We start from the raw sequence: 23144 nt of genomic DNA on the forward strand, positions 1-23144 counted from the left end.
TCTGAAATGTGGAGATAAATTAATAAATAATTTATGAACTATATCTGGTACAACTGGACAAGAAAAAGGCGAGCAAAAGAAAGAGTTAATTAATGAAAATTCATAGAAATTTCTATTTTATCCGGCCTCGGTGTAAAAATACTGATAAAAATATTGGTTATGATCACATTAGGAAGCAATATAGTGTACATACAATCAATCTTTCCGAAACAAATTTATTTCTGAAATAATTTACGACTCAGAAAGAGCAAAGAGCAAGACAGTAGAAAAATATATTGAATGGACTACTGTAAAGAAACAGATTCATCTTAGAATCAAAGTATTTAAATAAATGTACTCATTGTTAGAATATGACACTGACAAATGTGTATACAACCTTTAGTTAACATAATTCATACAGGTTTAATACTACATCCGTTCCGTACTATGCATGAATTCTATACTCATCTCCTGAACTATCTAAAGTTTATTCAGTATTCTCTATATATTTTATAAATCATCTGTACTTTATCTATAAAGTAAACAAAGCTGACAGTTCACAGTTGATACACTACGCCTCTACATCATTTATAAAACATATTGTAGACATAGTATACCAGAGCCCAAAAAAGTAAACAGGGTATCGGCGTGAAACTGAGTGAATGGGTTAAGACAATTTCGTAGATATAATTTTTCTAATTTGAAATATTATTTTATATGGTTTGTTTTGTATTTTCTAATCACTTTATAATTCTTGAATTAGTATCTACATAATTGTTAAGGCCCCCAAATAGGAAATCCGTGGGTTTCATTCAAGTCTCTTAAATTCCCAGGTCTGTACTCACTACTCAACCCTGTGTCCTGTACAATTTATCCTATACTTGTGTATTATCTTTGAGTACATTTCATTAACCTATAAGTTTGAGTAGACCTATGCAATGTAAATAAACATATTTAAATCTGTTTCATCTCTCTTCATATATTTGTTCTCAATCAACCATTCTATCTGTTCCTAGAGACAAAACATTCAACTAAATTTAAAAAGGAATGTGAAACTAATTCAGGGGTGTACGTTTTTTTAAATCATCCCTCCCTCTCCTCCAGTCCCCACTTATGAAAATATATTTTTTTATATAAGTAATTTTGAAGTTATTAAACATTCGACCAGTTCTAAAATAATGTGAGACAAATCCAAAAACGGATTCGCGTTTAAGGGCTTAATATCTCCCTCCTACCCTGGCTTAATATCTCCCTCCTACCCTGGCTTAATATCTACCTCTGATACTCACCTTCACTGCTTTAAGGATCGCATCTAAAGGTATCTCCAATCTGCTCTCTAAACTGTACCTGAAGTATCTCCAATCTGCTCTCTAAACTGAAGTATCTCCAATCTGTTCTCTGAACTGTACCTGAAGTATCTCCAATCTGCTCTCTAAACTGAAGTAGAAGATCANTTCTTGAGTATATCCACTAGTTCAGTCTGAAAATATTTTATTCTTGAGTATATCCACTTTTGTTCAGTCTGAAAATATTATATTCTTGAGTATATCCACAGGTTCAGTCTGAAAATATTATATTCTTGAGTATATCCACTATAGTTCAGTCTGAAAATGATATATTCTGGAGTATATCCACTATAGGTCAGTCTGAAAATATTATATTCTTGAGTATATCCACTATAGTTCAGTCTGAAAATATTATATTCTTGAGTATATCATCTATAGTTCAGTCTGAAAATACTATATTCTTGAGTATATCTACTAGTTCAGTCTGAAAATATTATATTCTTGATTACATCAACAAATTCAGCCTGGTTTTACTGTAAATTCTGATAGATCAAAAATTCATTGTTTGAAAAATCATAGGTGTACACCATCATGTTTCAAATATATAGGGATAAGAATTTCTAGCGAGTGTTACTGTTCAGAACATTTGACTGTAAAAACTATTAGCAAGATTTTGGCAGAAACGCTTTTCTTACTTGTGTAATCATTATCTCTTATTAATTTGAGGTAAATATGTTCTACTTTGGTAGTCAACCTTAAAAGTAACTTCATCATCCTTAAGTTAGATCCACAAGCAAAATGTAAAAATTGACTGTCATTGTAAACAAATCTGATTATGAAATGTTAAAAAGAAACTTGTTCCTCACCTGTAATTGAGCATTCGAACAGCATTTTCGCATCTTGAGAATTTTCCTGATTGCCTCCTAGTAAGTTAAATCCCAATTAAATCACATATCAAATTAAATGCAAACAAAATGAATTAATTTAACCAAACCCAATTTTATAAACCAATATAAAAATCCCTGATCGAATACGATCCCTGAAGAAATACACGAGTTCTATCCTAAGCTGAAGAATATTCGCATTCTGAGTATCCTAGGATACAGAATACCCAAGTTCTGAGTATCCTAAGCTGAAGAATACCCGAGTTCTGAGTCAAAAGCTGAAGAATACCTGAGTTCTGAGTATCCTAAGCTGAAGAATACCCGAGTTCTGAGTATCCTAAACTATAGAATACCTGAGTTCTGAGTATCCTAAACTATGCTGAAGAATACCCGAGTTCTGAGTCAAAAGCTGAAGAATACCTGAGTTCTGAGTATCCTAAGCTGAAGAATACCTGAGTTCTGAGTATCCTAAACTATAGAATACCTGAGTTCTGAGTATCCTAAACTATGGAATACCTGAGTTCTGAGTATCCTAAACTATAGAATACCTGAGTTCTGAGTATCCTAAGCTGAAGAATACCCTCGTTATCTTCCTCTCTCGATTTCTCAGTACTCAGCTGTAAGCGTCCTTAACAAAAATATTATGAATTGAATTGGAACCAGATTTATTGAATAGAAAGAGGTAATTAAACCACTTCTCTCTAACTATAACCGGTAACCAAAGATGTGGTTCAACTATGTCTACCCGGTTCAACTACTTCTCGCTATTAATCTAAAGGTTAAAAAACGTTTCTATTTCAAATTTGTCCAGTTATCGCGCTCGGTCCCCTCTAGTTGTATAATTATATCGTCTAATACAAACTTTACATTCTTTGAACTATTTCTAAAATAACCATTAGTAAATTAGCCGTATATAAAACCAGAATTAAACTTAAATTCTTCAATTCCCAAATGTACACTGTGGACATCGAAGTTATTAATTGTGGCTCACCGCTATCAGAATTAAAAGTTTTAGTCTTGTAGTTCAACTACTAAACATAAAAAAGAAGAATGTAAAGAATTTGCAAAGTTTTCCAACCCGCTTACAAAAATAAGGACCAAATCAAATGACGAACAGTCTACCTTGGTTAGGCGGGTTCAGAATACAGTACATTTTGCCCTCCTCAGCTCTGGGTTGTTTTACTCTTATATGGATGGGTTGATCTCCTTCCTCCCTTTCCTTGCCACTAGTGTTTTTGCTCACCGATGAGATTTATCCGTCCTCTCTTCTGCACCTTCCCGTTCTTGACTAGACCAAAGTGTTGGTTCACCGAGAATAGAGTGTTCTCATTCCACTCAGTATATTTACTACAGGCTGGAGCAAATAATAAAACCTGAATATTTAAAGTTATTTAGTGTATACAGTATACGGTATAAGGTATACATTAATACACTATACAGTATACAGGAGTATACACTATTCTGGACAATATCAACAAGGATTATTCAACTTATAAGAATGGAAAATTAAGGTTTATAAAGTGACTGCTGAATAGTTTTTTGTGTCACTCTCTTAATAGAGTGGTATGCCCGATTCAGGGAATATGAAACCAGAGCCCGAATTTAATTAATTTGAGCCACGTCTCAAATCCGCCAAAAACCGGTTTCAATTGAGCGCCGGCTTAAATCTTGAAACATTGAATACAATTTTAAGTGGAACCAACCACATTTGTCTTTAAATTCGACCTCAGGATCTGGATAAACAAACCAAAATTAAATAGATCCTGAGCACTGCAGAGATCCGCAATTAAAAATTATAAATATAATAAAAAAATAAATTTTTGATCTTACAATTACATGTTAAAAAGGGTATTGTTGTTAATCGGACATAAAAATAGTCTAAAAAATCCCTTTAAGAATTTGTGTTGATTAAAATCAGGATCAGGGACAGAAGTTAAAAACGTTCCTTTGCTCAAGACACTGGATATTTATTTTCTTAATTATTTTAACTATTAAAAATCGAAAATAAAAAAAAAAATTTAGTTTTGACAATTTTACTTTTTTGTTAACCAACCTGTCGTTTCAGTTTGGGGAAGGCAACAAGAGACCACAGAGTTTTTCTTAATTCCAAGTCAGGTAATTCCGTAGCTAATCTAGATAAAACAGGAATTCCGTAGCTAATCTAGATAAAACAGGAATTCCATAGTTAATTAAAATAAAACAGGAACTCCATAACTAATCTAGATAAAACAGGAATTCTGTAGCTAATCTAGATATTTCACGAACAGGAATTCCATAGTTAATTAAGATAAAACAGGAACTCCATAGCTAATCTAGATAAAACATGAATTCTGTAGCTAATCTAGATAAAACGAATTCCGTAGCTAATCTAGATAAATAATGAACAAGAATTCTGTAGCTAATCTAGATATAACAGGAATTCCATAGTTAATCTAGATAAATCATGAACAAGAATTCCGTAGCTACTCTAGATAAATAATGAACAATAATTCCGTGGCATAATCTAGATAAAACAGGAACTCCATAGCTAATCTAGATAAAACAGCAATTCCGTAGCTACTCTAGATTAATAGTGAACAATAAATCCGTGGCATAATCTAGATAAAACAGGAATTCCGTAGCTAATCTAGATAAAACAGGAATTCCGTAGCTACTCTAGATAAATAATAAACAAGAATACCGTGGCATAATCTAGATAAAACAGGAACTCAATAGTTAATCTAGATAAATCATGAACAAGAATTCCGTAGCTACTCTAGATAAATAATGAACAATAATTCCGTGGCATAATCTAGATAAAACAGGAACTCCATAGCTAATCTAGATAAAACAGCAATTCCGTAGCTACTCTAGATTAATAGTGAACAATAAATCCGTGGCATAATCTAGATAAAACAGGAATTCCGTAGCTAATCTAGATAAATCATGAACAAGAATTCCGTGGCTAATTTAAATTAAACAGGTGCAGGAATACCGAAGCTAATCTTGATAAAACAGGAACAGCAATCCCGTAGCTAATTCCTTGCGTTTTATTTTCCCTAGTTTAGGATTTTTGGAGATAACTTTATCTGTCCTAATAAGGAATTTATTCAAGATATTCTGCCTTTTCATTGAATCTGTCCTAACCTGAGATTCTCAAGAGATATTTTATCCTCCCTTCTATTTTCCCAGCAGTAGAGGACGGCCATCTGGAAGGTTGTAACCTCAATGTCAAATTTGCCAGTCCTAAAATCAAATCAAATCAAATCAAATCAAATCAAATCAAATCAAATCAAATCAAATCAAATCAAATCAAATCAAATCAAATCAAATCAAATGATTACAATTTGGCAATAAGATACTGAGAAGAAAACAGAAACCTTCTTTGTCGTAAATATAATTTCTTCAAGGAAAAAAATGAGTTGCAAAAATTTCCAAATAAGTTTTCAGAAGTAAAGATAAATAACATTAGAGCTGCTCACTTGTTAACAAAGGTAAGAGTACCATTAGACATATGATGATGCCACTTTAGCTTCCGTCCACTGTGTTTACTCTTATAGAACTCTTCAACCTACAAAAAGTATCATTATTATCATTGTAATCAAACATATCGATATCCTACATATATCGTCATTGTAACTAGCAATCTAATTTACGCTTGATTCACTTCTAAAAGAGATTTAAAGATTTTCGTATTAAACCTAGTCCAAAATGGATAATTCTAATACAAGTTAATGAACCTTTGTCCAAGAATACTATGATCATGAAGGAATACATTAATCCTATGTTGAAATATTCTGATCTTGAGCTCGTCAGTTTTTCAGACAACAATATTCCGGTGAATATTTCAACTGCCACAACTACCACACAACAAGTGGAAGTCTTTACAAAGCTTGTATAGACTCAGAGTTCTGACTAACTCTTCAATCGACAGCTCTGTATTCTAAGATCTGTATAGAGCACATATTTTAACATAAGCTTTCCAAATAGACTTGAGTTAAACAATAATGGAAGGGTTAAAAAAATATTCGTGGTTCTCAAGTGTTATCTGGAACCCTAGGCTATTGTTAAGAATGATTAAGTATTTTATTGGCATATTTATCAATTAACTAGTTGGATTATTTTCATATAGATAGATTGATTTAGCAATTTATCAGTAGTTTAATCAATGATACCTGATCTCTGATTGATTTATTGACTGGTTGTTAAAAAAATAATTGATTAATTGATTGATTGGTAGATCTAACCTCTGGTATGTAGTCCTCTAGATCTCTGGGTAAACTGACAGGAACTCGTTCACTCCCCCGGGCCCAGGCACCAATATTTAGAATCTAATTTTAAAACAAAATCTATATTAATAATAAAGCTCTTCGCTCATCTTAAAATATTTATAATGTTAGCTACAGCTGGCTGAACGGATGGACCGAAATGGCTGACATTTTTTTTGGAAGCCCATAAAGTCAGATTTTTTATGTGATTTTTGATTTCTACGGGCAACGCCGGCACTTCAGCTTGTATACTACAGGGTGTCCCAATAAACATGGGAATTCAGTGACGAATTCGATATCGTCTGTTATAAATTAGCATCATAATACATAATTTCAAAAGCCATAATATTATTATGTCTGATAGAGTTTACTTTGTAAAAACGGTAGTGTTTGTAAAGATGTGTCTATAATGTCTCCACAAGATGAACAGTGAAGACGGACAACTTACAAGTTCACTCTGTTTGTATACTGTAATAACCGTAGTTGTCTAAACATAAACAAACAAATTGTAAACGTTGCAGACGAAAATCTTACGGATTGCAGCTTTCGCAACATGTGTCACTATACTAAATCAAAGAATTTTTTTAAAAGACGATATCGAATTCGTCACTGAATTCAAATGTTTATTGGAACACCCTGAATAACAGAGAACTAGATTTTTACCATTTTTTTTCTCTTAACTGATTTTCCGTTTCATAAATGTTGAAAGATTTTTTTTAAAAATGTATGTTATTGTAATGGGTATTGTTAAATGCGAAAAAGTTTTTGCCGGGATTTTTGTTTTTTTTCTAGGATGTTTGTCATTTTGATCGAAAACAAACTTGAAAAATTAAAAATCACGGCAAAATATTTTCGCACGCATGATACCCATTTCAATAACATATATGGTTTTATTCAGTTTTACTCAAATTATTAAAAGCAGGTCGATGAAGTTGAAAATGATGAAAATAAGACTTAAAACATATTTATCCAAGTTATAGTATTTACCTTGATAGAAAGTGAGTCTGTATGTACGTCTGGATTATTGGATTTACGAAAATCTAACAAATCATTCTTTATCAATTCATTAATAGATTATACTTTGTAACATAAATCTATATAATAAAACAAGACATTAGTATATATATATATATATGTTGCCTATAGCCGGCCAAACTGCTGAACCGATTGGGCTGAAATTCATTAATAGATTATACTTTGTAACCTAAATCTATATAATAAAACAAGACATTCGTATATATACATGTTGCCTATAGCCGGCCAAACTGCTGGACCGATTGGGCTGAAATTCATTAATAGATTATACTTTGTAACCTAAATCTATATAATAAAACAAGACATTCGTATATATACATGTTGCCTATAGCCGGCCAAACTGCTGGACCGATTGGGCTGAAATTCATTAATAGATTATACTTTGTAACATAAATCTATATAATAAAACAAGACATTAGTATATATATATATATATGTTGCCTATAGCCGGCCAAACGACTTGACCGATTGGGCTTAAATTTGTTACGTACACTCATGGGTGGCCGGGGGCTGTTTTAGAAAAATAATATATTTTCTTGAAGGAACTAAAATGATTTGAACTTTCCTTCCATTTCGTGGCTTTGCATTGCTCAATGATATCTTTATAAAGAGGAAGACAATTTAAAATAATCAAGGTACCATTGTGATTAGGACATGCAACTCTTGAAATAACGTCGACATTGGAGTTATTGATAAAACTTTGGAATTGTGTGTGAATAATTTGGTTTGCAACAGTTCACCAATTTCTATTGGAAAAGAGAAGATGATTTCCTTTGAATTCGTTGTTCAGATCCTCGCTCACTTTTATATCCTGAAGTAAATCATTCTTAAATCGATCTTTTTATTGTAAAACTTTTTTTGAAATGAATTAAAAAAAGAATGGTTTATTTTTTAAATAAAGTTCAACTAACTTGAAGGCTGTGTTAAATGGTCACGTAGTCAATTCTATTTAAAGATTTTCAGTAAAAACACATATTAATATGAATCTTCATTGGCTGCAGTTGAAGGGAAAATATATTTAAAATAAAAGTTAAAAATAAACCTGGAACATTCTAGAGAGTTTGTTGATAAAATCTGCCGGCATTCCAACCTGTGAAAAAAAAATTAACTAATCAACCATAAAATTAATTTGTAAATCAATTACTCTATTATCAAAATCAACCAACAAGACTAATAATTGTACCAACTGAAAATTTACTGAAAATATATTCAACAGCGGGTAAAAAAACCTAAAAGTTTCCTAATACTAAAAATTATTTGATAAAGTTAAATCTGAATTTAACATTTGATTTTTTTTAATAACTTAGAATTTATAATAACGTATTCAAAGTTCCTAAAACACCGATTTGATATTTGTACAAAGTCAGACAGAAATAAAAGCGCGGGGGGGGGGGGGGGGTTATTATGAATTTTTGAATTTTGAATTTAAAAAGAAAATTCCAATGATTTAAAGTTTTTAAATTACATCTCAGAAATGTTCCTGTAAACCAATCCGCAAACATGTAACGTCGTAGCATATGTAAAAACTGTAACATATTTAATTATATGTAATAACACATGAAATTTTTTGTAAACTTTCGGATCCTAAATAAATATATAGATTTCAAATGTTTTTGAATTTTGTTCTTTATCTGTCGAAAAAAAGTCAGTGATGAGGGGAGAGATCATTTTCAGAAACAACTTTTTTTTCAAGCTAAAATTACAGCGACAGCCAAAGTCTAATATAAATTCCTTTTCAATCAAATTATCTTTCAATATGGTGGTTCTTTTTCAGATATATCATTACTACGGTGGTAGGCAATTAAATCAATACGATGATAAAATTTTTTTTTCAGTATTAATTGTTAACAAGCTTCTCTCGAAATATAAGTTTCCAAGTAAATAAAAACAGGATTTTTTAATTGACAGGTTCTCTTTGTATTTATTTTTTTGTGTATCCTTGCAGTTTAAAAGCTTGATATAAATCAAAATTAAAATCGAAAGTCGTCTTCATTATATTGATAATATCGCCTGCCACGTTATTATTTTCAGTCAGTTTTTAAAGCATTCAGCGCTGATGATGTTAAAAATAACACCAAACAACAACTGGTTTAAATTTTCATGATCCCTAAAGTTTCCACAAAATAAAAAAATAAAAACCTCTCTCAACCACTCCACCATATTCTCCTCCTTCTCACTGTCTGCACTTGTGTCCAGGATCAAACGACGGGTTAAGTGCGCCTGAAGAAGAAAATTAATGAAGATTCCTGACTTTAAGAGATTGCCAAGCGATCCTAAATTTCAAAAGAACCATGCACAGAGGTAATCTCTGAGCTTTTTCTGAGGGATATGTAAGCTTAAAAAATGATTTTTGATGATCTAAAAAAAATCAAAATTGGACATTCATAACTTTGAAACTTTATACCCCAAAAATCTGTTTATTTCCCCTAAAAATAACTAATTATTAACCAATTATGTAAATGAAATACTAGAAAACAAACATCTGAGGCAAAAACATCATTTTCAAAGAGGAGGGGGAAATATGCACCCCTATGTTTCTTATCTTACAAATCATGTAAATCTTTGTTTAAGTATTAGCTTTTCTAAAATGTAATTTCTAAAATTTCTCTGATTCACTTAAAAACGAAATAGAAAATGACATCGAAGTGTACCTTGTGATAACGCATAAACACATCCTTGTTCTGAACATACTTCAACACCAGTAGGACATCACGGAGCTTAGATTCAACCTCGTCACTTGTCAACCTCTACAATAAATCCATCAACCAATCAATCAATTAACCAATCAATCAATCAACTCATCAATCAACCCATCAATCAATCAATCAACCAACCAACCAATCCATCAATCCATCAATCAATCCAAATATCCATCATTCAATCCGTCAATCCATCCATAAATCAATACCCCCTCAATAAACCCATCAATCAATACATCAACCAATCAAACCATCAATCAATCAATCAATCTCTATCAATCAATCCATCAATCAATACCCCATCAATCAATCCATCAAACAATCAATATATCAATCTAATAAATCAATTCTAATAAATCAATAAACCACTTATGATTGTTTGTAAAATTAGATTTTAAAATATGACTTTATCTTAATTCAATTCAATTTAATTTAATAAGCCAGGGAGTGCCCAAAAGCTCAATGACCTAGCCAGGGTAAGCCATCACAATCCCTTCTAGGTTAAGGCTTTTAAGCTTGACATAATTAAAGCTTTTTATTGAATTCTACCTTTGAAAGTGGAGTTTTCCTGAGTAACATATCACAGTAGTTTGCCAGGAGTTCAGGACATTTAGACTCTGGCTGGGTCTTGCTGTACACTCCAGACTTATTCGGTAAATCCAACTAAACAATATAAAATTAACAAACCTTCTAAATGTTTAATATTAGTTCATGGAGAAACAAATCGGAATTTAATAAGGAGGGAACAAAGACGACCCACTCAAAATGACAAAACAAAATAATATTGGGTGCGGCATCCACGAAACCAATACGCACGCAGCAGAATAGAGTGAGGTGGTTGAACAAACGTTATTAAAATATGTAAATCTATATACTTAGGTACATAATTCATAGTATGGAATAGAAATATAAAAGATCTAATTGAATGATTCGGCCAAAAGTCGGATGAAATAAGGATAAACCTAACATTCTCTTAAAATTCAGGCTATAGATACAAGCCTCTGTAGTTGGGGCTTCACGGCTTCGGCTACTTCCACTCGGGCATAACAGTATCATTGCACATGTCATGCTAACTCTGTAACCCAAGTACTCCTAAGGGAGGCGGAGGGTTGCCGGGAGGGGTGGTTTCCTGGTAACATTTGTGTTATTGGGATGTCCTAATAGATAGATTATTAGGTATACGAGGATATACGAGTATTGATCAGAAACACAAACCACCAACGGAGAATAAGTAATGCACCCGGCCAGAACTTATTTTCCTAATTCACATTATGCGTTCAGAATTGTATAGTCACTTAGTTCATCATAAATAGATAAATAAATAAATAAAAGGTCAATCCTCATTCCGTGGAAATGAATAGAAAGAAAGAAGGACTAGATATGACATGATTCAAGTGTTCAAGCTCATGCACAATTATGATGATGTAGACAGGAGACAGTTCTTCCAGACTGCAGGAGAAGAATCAGTCAGGGTTACCAGGCAATCTTCTGATGCATTAAATATATACTAACAACCAGATGCAAGACTGAGGTTAGAAGGAATATCTTCACCAACAGAGTAGCGGAGAAATGGAACAAATTACCAGAATATATCAAAGGAGCAGGAAATATTAAAACTTTCAAGTCTTCATATGATAAAATACCAGAACAGCAGGAATGAGAAACCTATGAGTAAAATGCTGGGTACAAAAGACGTCATCTCTATGCTCCTATCTGGAACTCTGATGACAAATCTACAAGTATGCCCAAGTAAGAAAGGCCGAGTCCCCCTAACATAAAATGCAAAAGGACGGAACTCGCTGGAACAGTTGATTCCTTTAATTACACCAGTCTACTTAATACGAGAATGAAAATTGAGACTTTGCAAAATACTTTTCAAATTAAACCTTTGATTTGAATATTCTTCCGTTAAGGTATTTATAACATTTTTCCAAGATGATTTTATAAATTAATTCGCAGAAATGGGAAGAAAAAATCAGGGTAAAAATATGAAAATGGACAAAAAACTTTTGATTTAAAGCATATCATTTTTTCATTAAGCATTAAAAATTTTCACCCCGCCCCCTTATATTGTATATTTTTCAAGTTAAATCCTGAATTTTTAATTATTAATTATAAATTATAATTAATTATTCATAGTTTTCATGCTTAATACCAACTTCATTATTTTACTGACCCTGAATATTGAGGTATCGTTCACAACCCTTTTATATGCCTTGTCTCGAGCAGTCAGGAACCGGGGGTCATCTTTGAAACCCTGAACAAAATAATATTAAACATATTAATATTTAACATAATAATATATTTCAATTAATTTTGATGGTTAAAAACTTTTTTTTTCAAGAGAAAGAGAAGACTGAAGTTTGTTTACCAGACAAGAAGACTGAAGTATGTTTACCAGACAAAAAGGCTGGAGTATGTTTACCTGACAAGAAGACTGGAGTATGTTTACCTGACAAGAAGACTGGAGTATGTTTACTAGACAAGAAGACTGGAGTATGTTTACTAGACAAGAAGACTGGAGTATATTTACTAGACAATAAGACTGGAGTATGTTTACTAGACAAGAAGACTGGAGTATGTTTACTAGACTAGAAGACTGGAGTATGTTTACTAGACAAGAAGACTGGAGTATGTTTACTAGACAAGAAGACTGGAGTATGTTTACTAGACAAGAAGACTGGAGTATGTTTACTAGACAAGAAGACTGGCGTATGTTTACCTGACAAGAAGACTGGAGTATGTTTACTAGACAAGAAGCTGGAGTATGTTTACTAAACAAGAAGACTGGAGTATGTTTACTAGACAATAAGACTGGAGTATGTTTACTAGACAAGAAGACTGAAGTATGTTTACCAGACAAGAAGACTGAAGTATGTTTACCTGACAAGAAGACTGAAGTATGTTTACCTGGCTGACAAGAAGACTGAATCGTCTGAAAAGATTTAAAAGCTGCTCAACATACTTCTCACTGTCAGCAGTTATAGCTTCAGCTGACGCGACCATATCAGCTAAACCGGCCTGAAAGTGGGACATCGCGTAAATTTAACCAACCAATACATCCATCAATCTATTCATATTTTATGTTTTTTTTCTCAATTAAATTTGTAAAATCAATTGGTTAATCTAAGGTCGGCACTTATGTTTGAAGTATAGTTAATCTTTAACAAAACCTAGAATAGTCATAGCAATTTCTTCTCAGAATAAAGTTACTGTTAGATTGAATAACAATTGTGCTTTGGGAAATCAGATTATAACACATAGACACTAGTGTAGTTTAGATGGGATATTGCTAGTGGCTTTTCAACATGCAGGACTACGGCCAGTGCTTAGGATCCGGATCCGTTGGATCCGCAAGATTTTGGCTTCCTGGATCCGGATCCGCAAAAATATGCGGATCCACGGATCCGGATCCAAGGGGTAAAATAACAACCAAAAACTACAAAAAAATGTTACTCCTAAAACCCAAATCTGAACTTTTGAAAAAAAGAGATAATAAAAATTTCCGCATTTCTGAATGGTTCATAAAGTTTTAGGATAAAAATAAGCGAAAAAAAATAAACAAAAATTTTGAACATTATTTTTTGTTAAAAAATTCAGTAAATCTTAAAGAAATGACCTGGATCCGGATCCATTTTTTTCAATGCGGATCCAGGATTCAGATCCGGATCCGCATCAAATTTAAATGGATCCTAAGCACTCACTACGACACTTAATAATCCCACCACCGTCATATTAAATAAATAAATCATCCTCCTACCTGATATATGTGGGTCTCCAAAACAGTTAACATCGGATCAATTCCTAAAAACCACTGTCAAGTAAACGAAAAGAAGTCTAAAGTTAGGTAAAATCATAGCATGTTGTATTTCTCAATTGTTAGTATTTCAGAGGCTGAATTTAATAAATTTGAACTACCAATTATTGGTTCAAATTGCACGCTGGCTCATCTTAAAAAAAAACTGATTAAAATTTTAACTGCATATCATGTTTGAAATGCGTCTAGACATGGTTCAAGCTCTTTAAATTCGACCTCAGATATATGTACTTATTTAAAGAAATTTTCGTGGATTTTCATATTATTAAAATGTGTATTTACCCTCTCCATCAGGAACACGGTCCATTAACTACAGATACAAAATTATTATCAAAACAAGAAAATCGGGGAGTTTAGTTCCGGGATATTATGGATAAATGTACTTTATAGCCCAGGGTTAAATCGTTTTTGTCATAATTTCTTCAATAATTTGAAACAAAGAATTTGACAAAGATGAGCAGTATCAAAGAGAATTCGAAAAAATGTAAGAACATAATAATCTTAATCCTTCCTTATACATTTGAAGCAGCTTGGTGGTCTCGTTGGAGCGTATCATGTCAGCACACTCAGCCAGAATAGTTTCCTTAAACGCTGTCACCAGTACACTACAGTAAACAGTATCTTTAATTTTAAATTATTATTTTTGACGATAATTACAGACGTTAAAAAATTAATAGTTGCATTGAGCATTTATAAACTTAGACTTGACCCTAGAAAAAGCTTGCAGCATTCATAGAGAGAGAGAAAAAAGAAATCTGAAAAAGAGGTCCCGTTATGAACCCCCCAGACCGCCGGCAGGCATGGGAAGCACCGTCCCACACCTACTCTAACTGGACCTTTATACCCACAACAATTGATCTACTTCTCTCAACTCATAAATTCACAACTTTCTTGAAAATGGAAGGGAGGACTGTAAATTAACCTGACGCAGGAATCTATCAGATTCTGGACGCTTCCTGCACAGCTCTCTAGATATTTGTGTGCTCGTAGCTCCTCCTCGCGTAGCTTAGTATCAGCATACTTCATGTATAGGTGTACACCGTTCACATTCAACTAGTCAATTCATTTAGTTCAAACACTATTTAGAAGATTTTTACTAAATGTTTTGTTAAACCAAATATTTCGGAAAATGTTTTGTTAAACCAAATATTTCGGAAAATGTTTTGCTTAACCAAATATTTCGGAAAATGTTTTGTTACCAAATATTTCGGAAAATGTTTTGCTTAACCAAATATTTCGGAAAATGTTTTGTTAAACCAAATATTTCGGAAAATGTTTTGCTTAACCAAATAATTCGGAAAATGTTTTGCTTAGCCAAATATTTCGGAAAATGTTTATAAAACAACTGTCACGTTATTTTCATTGATTTATGAAAAAATGAAATAAAAGCTTCTTAAATGAATTTCCTGCTCTGGTGCTTGGACTTTGTAGAATGCTTCTGTGGCTGAAAAAGGAAATATTAAAAATATTAAAATTTTATTCAATTTTGAAAATAACTCTTACCTAAGATGTAAGCTCTCTCAAAGTTCTCCTTATAAATCTGTCAAAACATTCACGAGTAACAAATATTTTTTAAGGAAAGTTTGAATTTTCCTTCAATAAATAAAAATAAATTGGCGAATCCAATGAAATGTTCCATTTTGAATTTCATTTTACATTTTTAATTGGTTTAAACCTATTCCTCCAAGCTTTACTCCCCCCCCCCCAAAAAAGCCTTTTTTAGGTTTTGTCCGCGTGATGAATTCCTTATGTTTATCCTCTGCACTACTACACAGGTTAACGTAGGACTCCCTGACTCCAATCACCAGTTGGGAATCGAACGCCTCACCGTTCCTCTCCGCGTGAACCAACTTCATCGCAGAATCCTGAAATTAATCTTGTAGTTGTAGAACTTGAGACATGGATTCGTAATAGAAAATATACAGCCGTAAGATGTGAATAATTAGAAACCCACAAAGATATCTCTATTGACGCTTTTTAAATTTCATGAAACGTCTTTTTTGGTAATTCTTGGAACGCCGTTCCTTGAAGTATCATAATTTGACATTATGTGATCAGACAGTGACACTCATGGTATCATTTGACTTCATGTGATTAGACACTCTTGAAAATAAAACAAATTGCACTGAGTGAAGAATTTTCTCCACTCGGCGATATACGCCTTCAGTAGAGCCTGATCCTCCTAAAATCAACCAATCTATCAATCGTAATTTGATTACCCCAAAAGCTAAAACGCCATAAAAAACATTCAAACTAATTGGAAAAGCTTAACAAACTAACCAACCAACCAACCAACCAACAAACCAATTACCCAACCAGCCAATAATTAACCACCAGTTAACCAACCAACCAATTAATTAATTAACCAACCAACCAATAAATTAACCGACCAATTAACCAACCACCCAACTAATTACAAAAAAGAGGATTATTATTTTGTAAAGAAATTCCCTTTAAAAAAATAGAAACTATTGAAAGAAATTCCACCTGATGGGTCAGTACCCGTTCTTGAGCCTGGTTTATAAACACAAGAATATCTTCTCTTAGAGCAGCAAAAATCTAAAAATAAAAACAAATTATTTTTGATCATTGCTTTATAATTTCTCTTCAAGAGTGTATACAAGTGAGGAAATAAAAAATGAACTCCTTGTGATGATTACATTTAATATTTTGAGGGGTAAAAATAGTTTTTTTTTGTCAGTCATTACAAGCTAAGTGGTGTATTTTTTTAAGAATTAACCCCCCCCCCCGCCTGTGGGGGATTATTTTTGAAAATCTGTGGGGGGGGGGAATGAACACATGACGGACATGAAAAGGCAAGTTTTTTCCTAAATTTACCAATTTCCCCAATTCAGAAAATAAAACCTTTAAAGAAATATAACTTCAAGAGGAAAAAAATGATTTTAAAAAAAGGGGAGAAATAATTTTTCAAGAAAATATACACCCCAGCATAAGCTATTGGAAAGATCAAATCTATAAATATCCCAAAAACATATGAGCAATTAAAAATTTTCACAAATTAAAGTTCATTTACTTTAGGTGGACTTTTATCATCCCATACACAGAGACTGTGAACCGACCAGAACAGTTCCTGCCACTCAGCTCTGAAATAATTAATTAAATTGGTTTATTTCTGAAAATTCTTCCATAAAAAAATAAAGATAATATTCTGCACAAATCTCTTTAACTTGCATCTTTAAACCCATATTTTAATTAGAATCCAAGAAACTTTAAGTAAACAGGATTATAATTTCGTAAAAATAAGTTTTTAGATTAGGGATTGCAAACATTGAATCCCCTACCCTCCCATGGGTCTAACCCTGCTCGATTCCCTTCCTATCTCTAACCTTTCAGGACCCCCCCCCCCTTTCCTGTGCCTAAACTTTTATTTTAGCCACGTCCAACCCATTCCTGTCTCTAAACTTTCAGAACATCTCCCCCCGTTCCTCACCTTGGAACTGATTCCTGGCGCAAAAGCTTCAAGATAGTTGGGCGCATAGTCGGCCATTTGTCCTAAATAAACAAACATAACTTCTAATCCTAAGTAATCATTTATGTCAAACGTACATTAATTTCTTTGGCCGATTTTCACTTGGTCAGGTTGACACCATTATATGTTTAATAGAGTTTAAAAGTTGTTTAAACCCTCTATATGTGCTAAAATACCCAAATATCTCTAGTTGTATACTAAAATTGTATCTTGAAATACCCGAATATCTCTAGATGTATACTAAAATTGTATCTTGAAATACCTGAATATCTAGTTAAATAATAAAATTGTATCTTGAAATACCCGAATATCTCTAGTTGTATACTAAAATTGTATCTTGAAATACCTGAATATTTAGTTAAATAATAAAATTGTATCTTGAAATACCCGAATATCTCTAGTTGTATACTAAAATTGTATCTTGAAATACCTGAATATCTAGTTAAATACTAAAATTGTATCTTGAAATACCTGAATATCTCTAGTTATATACTAATATTGTATCTTGAAATACCCGAAAATCTCTAGTTGTATATTATAATTGTATCTTGAAATACCTGAATATCTCTAGTTGTCTACTAAAATTGTATCTTGAAATACCTGAATATCTAGTTAAATACTAAAATTGTTTCTTGAAATACCTGAATATCTCTAGTTGTATACTAATATTGTATCTTGAAATAACCGAATATCTCTAGTTGTATATTAAAATTGTATCTTGAAATACCCGAATATCTCTAGTTGAATACTAAAATTGTATCTTAAAATCCCGAATATCTAGTTATAAGTTGTATACTAAAGTTGTATCTTAAAATACCTGAAATGTTGGTTGGTTTCGCTCCTTTAACATAGTTAATCATAAACCTAAACTCTGAAAAAATCTCTCTGTTAATTCCGTCAATTCAGACTTATATAGCTTTAAAGATTTATTTAAATCTAGATCTGATGATGACGCGTAATAAATTACCGGTTCAACAACAGAATTCGTTTAAATTTTTTATTAACAAGGAACAGCAAGACACATCTTTATTAAATTCTAAATGCTGTAAATGTCCGTTTCATAATCATAAAAATACCAGCTCTTTCTTTATCAAGCTCCGTGGCTAAGATCTAAGCTATGTCAGCTATAGAATTCAAGGATTTAGGCTATGTCGCAAATGGGTTTCTAGGATTAAGGCTATATCGGCAAAGGGATTCTAAGGTCAAGGCTATGTCGGCAATGGGATTGCGTGCAGAAATGAAGTAATTAATTCTGAAGGAGAGGGGTTGGGAGGGTCCGTCAGTCTTCTTCCTCAAAATATCTAGTAGGTGAGATAGTAAAATAAAAAGTATTTGACCCAGAGAAAGCAAACCCCTATTGATGGTACGTGTTGAAATAGTAAAAATCATTCGTGGCCGTGTACAAAATAGAAGGGGTAGGGAACTCGCCCCTCTCCTAGCCATTAACTAATAAGAACTTTAGCTTCCAACAAAGTATAGATCTGAAATCACGATGATATTGTCGGTTCTGTGTTCAAAACAAGAAAATAGGAATAGTTACAAGTTTCTAAGCTTCAACTCAATACACGACATTAACCATTGGTTTTACGCGGATCTGTTAAGAACAAATAATATATAAATGTTGAAAAAAAAAACTTGGATTCACTCTCCGCTAAATACAGGACAAGAATGAATAACTCCGTAAACATAAAGAGAGATAAAAATATTTTTAAAATTTTTTCTCCAAGCCTGAAATTGCAATGTTACGCGGCAAATGGCGCAAAACTAATTTCTTATCAAGAGGCCTACGCTTCTTAGTCCCACAGCAATACGGTTCCGATAGTTGAGTCGTTGACAATGTAAAACTATACACTTAAAGAGAATAGTCGATAACTACTTTGGAGCCCGTTCCCTCCATAATTACTGGTCGTGTACTTCACGTACTTTGGGGGACGATATGTTGGCCGCTAGATGTCTCATGCTAGATTCTTATCCGTAGATAGATATTTCTCCGTTCACTTGACGACCAATATATGCGACGTCAAGTTGTCGACCAATGTAGTTTATGGAAGGAACGGCCTCTGATGGATACTCTCATGAAGGTTGTGTTTCCCCGAAGACCCCATAAGTTTTCAAATAATCAGTAATTGTCCAATGATCCGTATATTGCAGAAAAAAATTGGGGTTTGGGGGGGGGGTAATTTGAACTTAGGAAATTCAGAATTTATGATCTGAATATCAGTTACTGTCCCATCTATTTTTGTATATAGTGTATACTGCATAATACACCCTTGCCTGTTTCTGAACAGAATGGTTTATACGACAGAAAGACGTAGGTCGTGTGGTCTAGCAGATATACCTGAAGTGTACAGTGTGTACTCTCAAATATGAAATAAACAACTTTTCAAAGTTCAAACTTTCAACTAAGTGAATTTAAAGTTTTGATTGGTCACAACTCAGGATAAATTTGCTAATATCTGATAAAAATTCAAACCAAAGTAATATCATTTATCCCGTCTGATAAGGTGCTAAGGCTATTTCATGTCTTTGTTTTATATTTCTAAATTTCTGTAAATCCTCAAAAAGACACAATGAAAAATCTAGGAATTTACATAGATTTAAGACACCAGTAATAAGGTGTATAGAAATAAACGTTTATCAACCAATCAATCAATCAATCAATCAATCAATGAATTTACAAAACACATTCTTAAAAAAACATGAGTTCTGAAAATCACCACCAGGAGTAGCGAAAATGTGCATTCAAACTTAATTGAAATCAATTATTAAATAAAAATTACTCTATTTTCGCTTAGATTTCTAAGATTTGGGTACTATTATATATATAAATGAATTTTTGGGTCTATATTTAAAGTTTCCTTAGTAAACCATGCCTTTGACATGGTTGTACGAGACCTTTATGTGAAATAACGCTAGAAGGGGTTAATACGGTTTTCAATTTAATTAGGGTGGCTTAATTACATTGGATGTTGATACGTCAAGGAGCTTTTATATTTAAGGGGATCCCCTTTGGATGCATAGAAATAAACGATAATCAACCAATTAACGATACGTGAATGTAGTATTTAAATTTTCACTTATCCAAAGGGAGTGCTCCCCATCCTCATCCCCCCCCCCCCCTACCCACTGTTATTCCGATGAAAAGTATGGTGTGAATTGAAATAAATTAACGTCTCCAAGGTTATGTGTTTGCTGATTTTAGAAATTAACTATATTTAAACTATTTTTTTCATTAAAACTTCGTTTTTTACGAATTGTATCATTCTCAATCCAATAATAGGGAACTGTGCCTATAAAAATGTTATGTGTGGCCGCATCGACATGCACCCTGCCTGTCTGTCTTAGGAGAAAGTGTTCCCTATGACAGGCCCAGTTTGTCCCTAAATGAGATAAAATAATTGTATTATTTGCATACAGTATGTTAAGCTGACATCAGGCTGAGAATGAACGGGGGAGAATCCTTGCCACGTGCCGGCCTTGTATCCCAGATCAGGCAGAACTGGTCGGTTTATGAAGATCAAGCTCTAGCTACTCGGATACAACATGATGAAATAAACCAACACTATCAAGGTTCAGCTATCCTCAGATAATCGAATGATTTTCCATCCGGTTAAGGGGTTAGTGGGATATATATTTTCTTGAAAAATCACCCCCCCCCCACACATTTGAGCATGTAGCGCCGAATTGGGGAAATAAATGAATTTTTGAAAAAAGTTGTAAAGGGTAAATTTACTTCCCGCTCTCGACCCCCCCCCCCCTACCCTTATATCTATGAAAATAATTTCTCCCTCTCCCCAGTGCAGAGGGGGGTGGGGGGTTAACTCTCCAAAATATGAAATTTCCCTGAATCATTACGCTTGGTTTTTACTTTTGTTGAGTTTTTGGTCCGGTCAATGATGTCGCAACTTCGCAATTGTATTTAGTGCCACTATTGGCATCACTGTGTAGAATAAGTATGATAATTTCAAGTCAATCTCAAAATGTCATAACACAACCTTAGGCCAGGTATAAAGATAAAGATTTAAATCTGAAAGTCCCCCCAATATGGGAGACCCAGACCGCCCAAGGGGTTAAGTAACTTAAAGGCAGTTCTATATCCCAATATCATAGATTTTACTGAATATAATTCTTGATAATTTAACATTTTTCATAAATACAGGGGGAGTTAAAAAATGATGATTATTGTTATCTCCTTCAAAACTAATTTTTGTGGAATTCTCATATATGACATTTTTCCTGTTTGGGGAACAACAGTAGGAACCAGCAGATCAGACTATATGTTTCTCAACCTAAATCTATTTGTTAAGGGAACAAGAGTAGGAACCAGCAGATCAGACAAAATGTTCCTCAAGCTAAATCTAATAGTTTATGGAACAAGAGTAGGAACCAGCAGATCAGACATAATGTTCCTCAAGCTAAATCTAATTGTTAAGGGAACAAGATTAGAAACCAGCAGATCATACAATATGTTTCTCAGGCTAAATTTATTTGTTTAGGGAACAAGAGTAGGAACCAGCAGATCAGACAAGATGTTCCTCAAGCTAAAGTTATTCAATCTTATGAAATACAGGATGCGGAGGAAAGGAGAAACAAATATAGGTAAATATGAGGATAATCTAGTAAATTCTATAATATTGTCTTTCAGTTCATAACTAAGCAATATACATTATACATTACATTTATATAGAGAAATTCTGGAACGACAAGCTGAGGCAGATTCTAAACTGGCGTTAGCATTGGCTTTGGGAACTAGATCTGGATTCAGGGATTCAGATGCTCCTGCAGTTGGATTCAGAGCTGCTCTAGCACCGGGATTCAGAGATTCAGCTGCACCAGCACTTGGATTCAGGGATTCAGATTCTCCAGAAATCGGATTCAGAGACTTGGATCCAGTTGGAACTGGATATAGAGATTCTACATCAGCGGGGAATAGAGATAATTGGGCTGAAGAGGGTTTGGATGATGAATATACAAAGAAGAGAGATGAGATGTTTGCAAGAAATCTCCAGGAAGAAGGATTAAGAAATAGGTGCAGTAACAGAATTAGTTTTCCCATTTAGAGGGACGAAGAAATCTATTTTACACTAAAAAAGTCTGATTTTTTTCTATTTTACCAAAACGTTTGACCCATTTTTTTTTTCTTTGATAAAAATGTTAGACCTAATGATTTGTATATATATTTAACCCATATTTAACAAAGCTCTAAGTATCCTGAGGTCGAAATTAATAATCAGCGAGATGTAGTTTAGCCTAGGTGAACTACTTTACCCTCGTTTATTAAATCTCAGGTTTGGGCCAGATCAACAAATTTCTGTTAAATTCTGTAAACTGTGATGTTCTAAATAACCTGGAAGAATATAAATTGATTGATAACTTTAAAGTCGACTCTGACCTTAGAAATAGCTTGCGACATTCATTTTAGATAACTTGATTTTTTATTTTATTTTTTATGTAACAATAATCACAAAATATCCTAATCTTGCCTTTTTCAAAAATGTGGTCTGCCATGAAAATATCGCATTATGAAAAAAATCATTTATATATGAATATGAAAGCACAAAAATGGCAGACCACATTTTGGAATTTTGTGATAATTGTTTCGTAAAAAAAATCATTGCAAAGGTTAGGTTACCTATGTTGAATGCCGCAAACTATTTCTAAGATCAAAATGGACTTTAAGGTTATCAATTAATTCACATTATTACGG

General features: G+C 33.0%; 2 protein-coding genes across 3 annotated transcripts in view; one reads left to right on the forward strand and one right to left on the reverse strand.

The window, feature by feature from the left end:
- Positions 1–18344, reverse strand: LOC111711225 (cullin-5). The gene is made up of 31 exons (XM_023485516.1): positions 18255–18344; positions 17399–17460; positions 16982–17051; positions 16435–16506; positions 16065–16129; positions 15965–15971; positions 15693–15812; positions 15451–15487; positions 15354–15391; positions 14870–15000; positions 14459–14552; positions 14230–14257; positions 13891–13934; positions 13041–13151; positions 12307–12387; positions 10680–10793; positions 10083–10178; positions 9571–9651; positions 8474–8521; positions 8203–8242; positions 7384–7436; positions 6376–6459; positions 5611–5699; positions 5276–5374; positions 4203–4281; positions 3393–3522; positions 2698–2777; positions 2132–2188; positions 1720–1749; positions 1278–1301; positions 1–991 (listed from the first exon to the last, which is right to left on the reverse strand). Exons 1-31 carry the CDS (start codon positions 18285–18287, stop codon positions 911–913), a joined length of 2178 nt encoding a protein of 725 aa, XP_023341284.1. The 5' UTR covers positions 18288–18344; the 3' UTR covers positions 1–910.
- LOC111711228 (uncharacterized) overlaps positions 5772–23144 on the forward strand; it is a 25033-nt gene continuing 7660 nt past the window's right edge. The window contains exons 1-4 of one of the 2 annotated variants that reach the window (XM_023485520.1): positions 5772–5806; positions 20855–21007; positions 21934–22036; positions 22125–22466. In XM_023485520.1, the coding sequence (XP_023341288.1) occupies positions 20881–21007; positions 21934–22036; positions 22125–22466 (572 nt within the window). In that variant the 5' untranslated portion in view covers positions 5772–5806; positions 20855–20880. Of the gene's footprint in view, positions 5807–20850; positions 21008–21933; positions 22037–22124; positions 22467–23144 lie in introns of both variants that reach the window. The other variant, XM_023485521.1, reaches the window with a different exon arrangement.

The sequence above is a fragment of the Eurytemora carolleeae genome, unplaced genomic scaffold (assembly GCF_000591075.1).
Source record: "Eurytemora carolleeae unplaced genomic scaffold, Eaff_2.0 scaffold972, whole genome shotgun sequence".
NCBI lineage: Eukaryota > Metazoa > Arthropoda > Copepoda > Calanoida > Temoridae > Eurytemora > Eurytemora carolleeae.

Bases quoted from the DNA above. Each gene is read 5' to 3' on its own strand.
- LOC111711225 (XM_023485516.1), bottom strand. From the start codon at position 18,287: ATGTTAAAGGAGCGAAACCAACCAACATTTCAG. The intron at 15,488-15,692 runs GAATTCATCACG...ATGTTTTGACAG, and splicing joins GTGCAGAGGATAAACATAAG to ATTTATAAGGAGAACTTTGA. The intron at 13,935-14,229 runs GTAAATACACAT...AGTGGTTTTTAG, and splicing joins CCGTGTTCCTGATGGAGAGG to GAATTGATCCGATGTTAACT.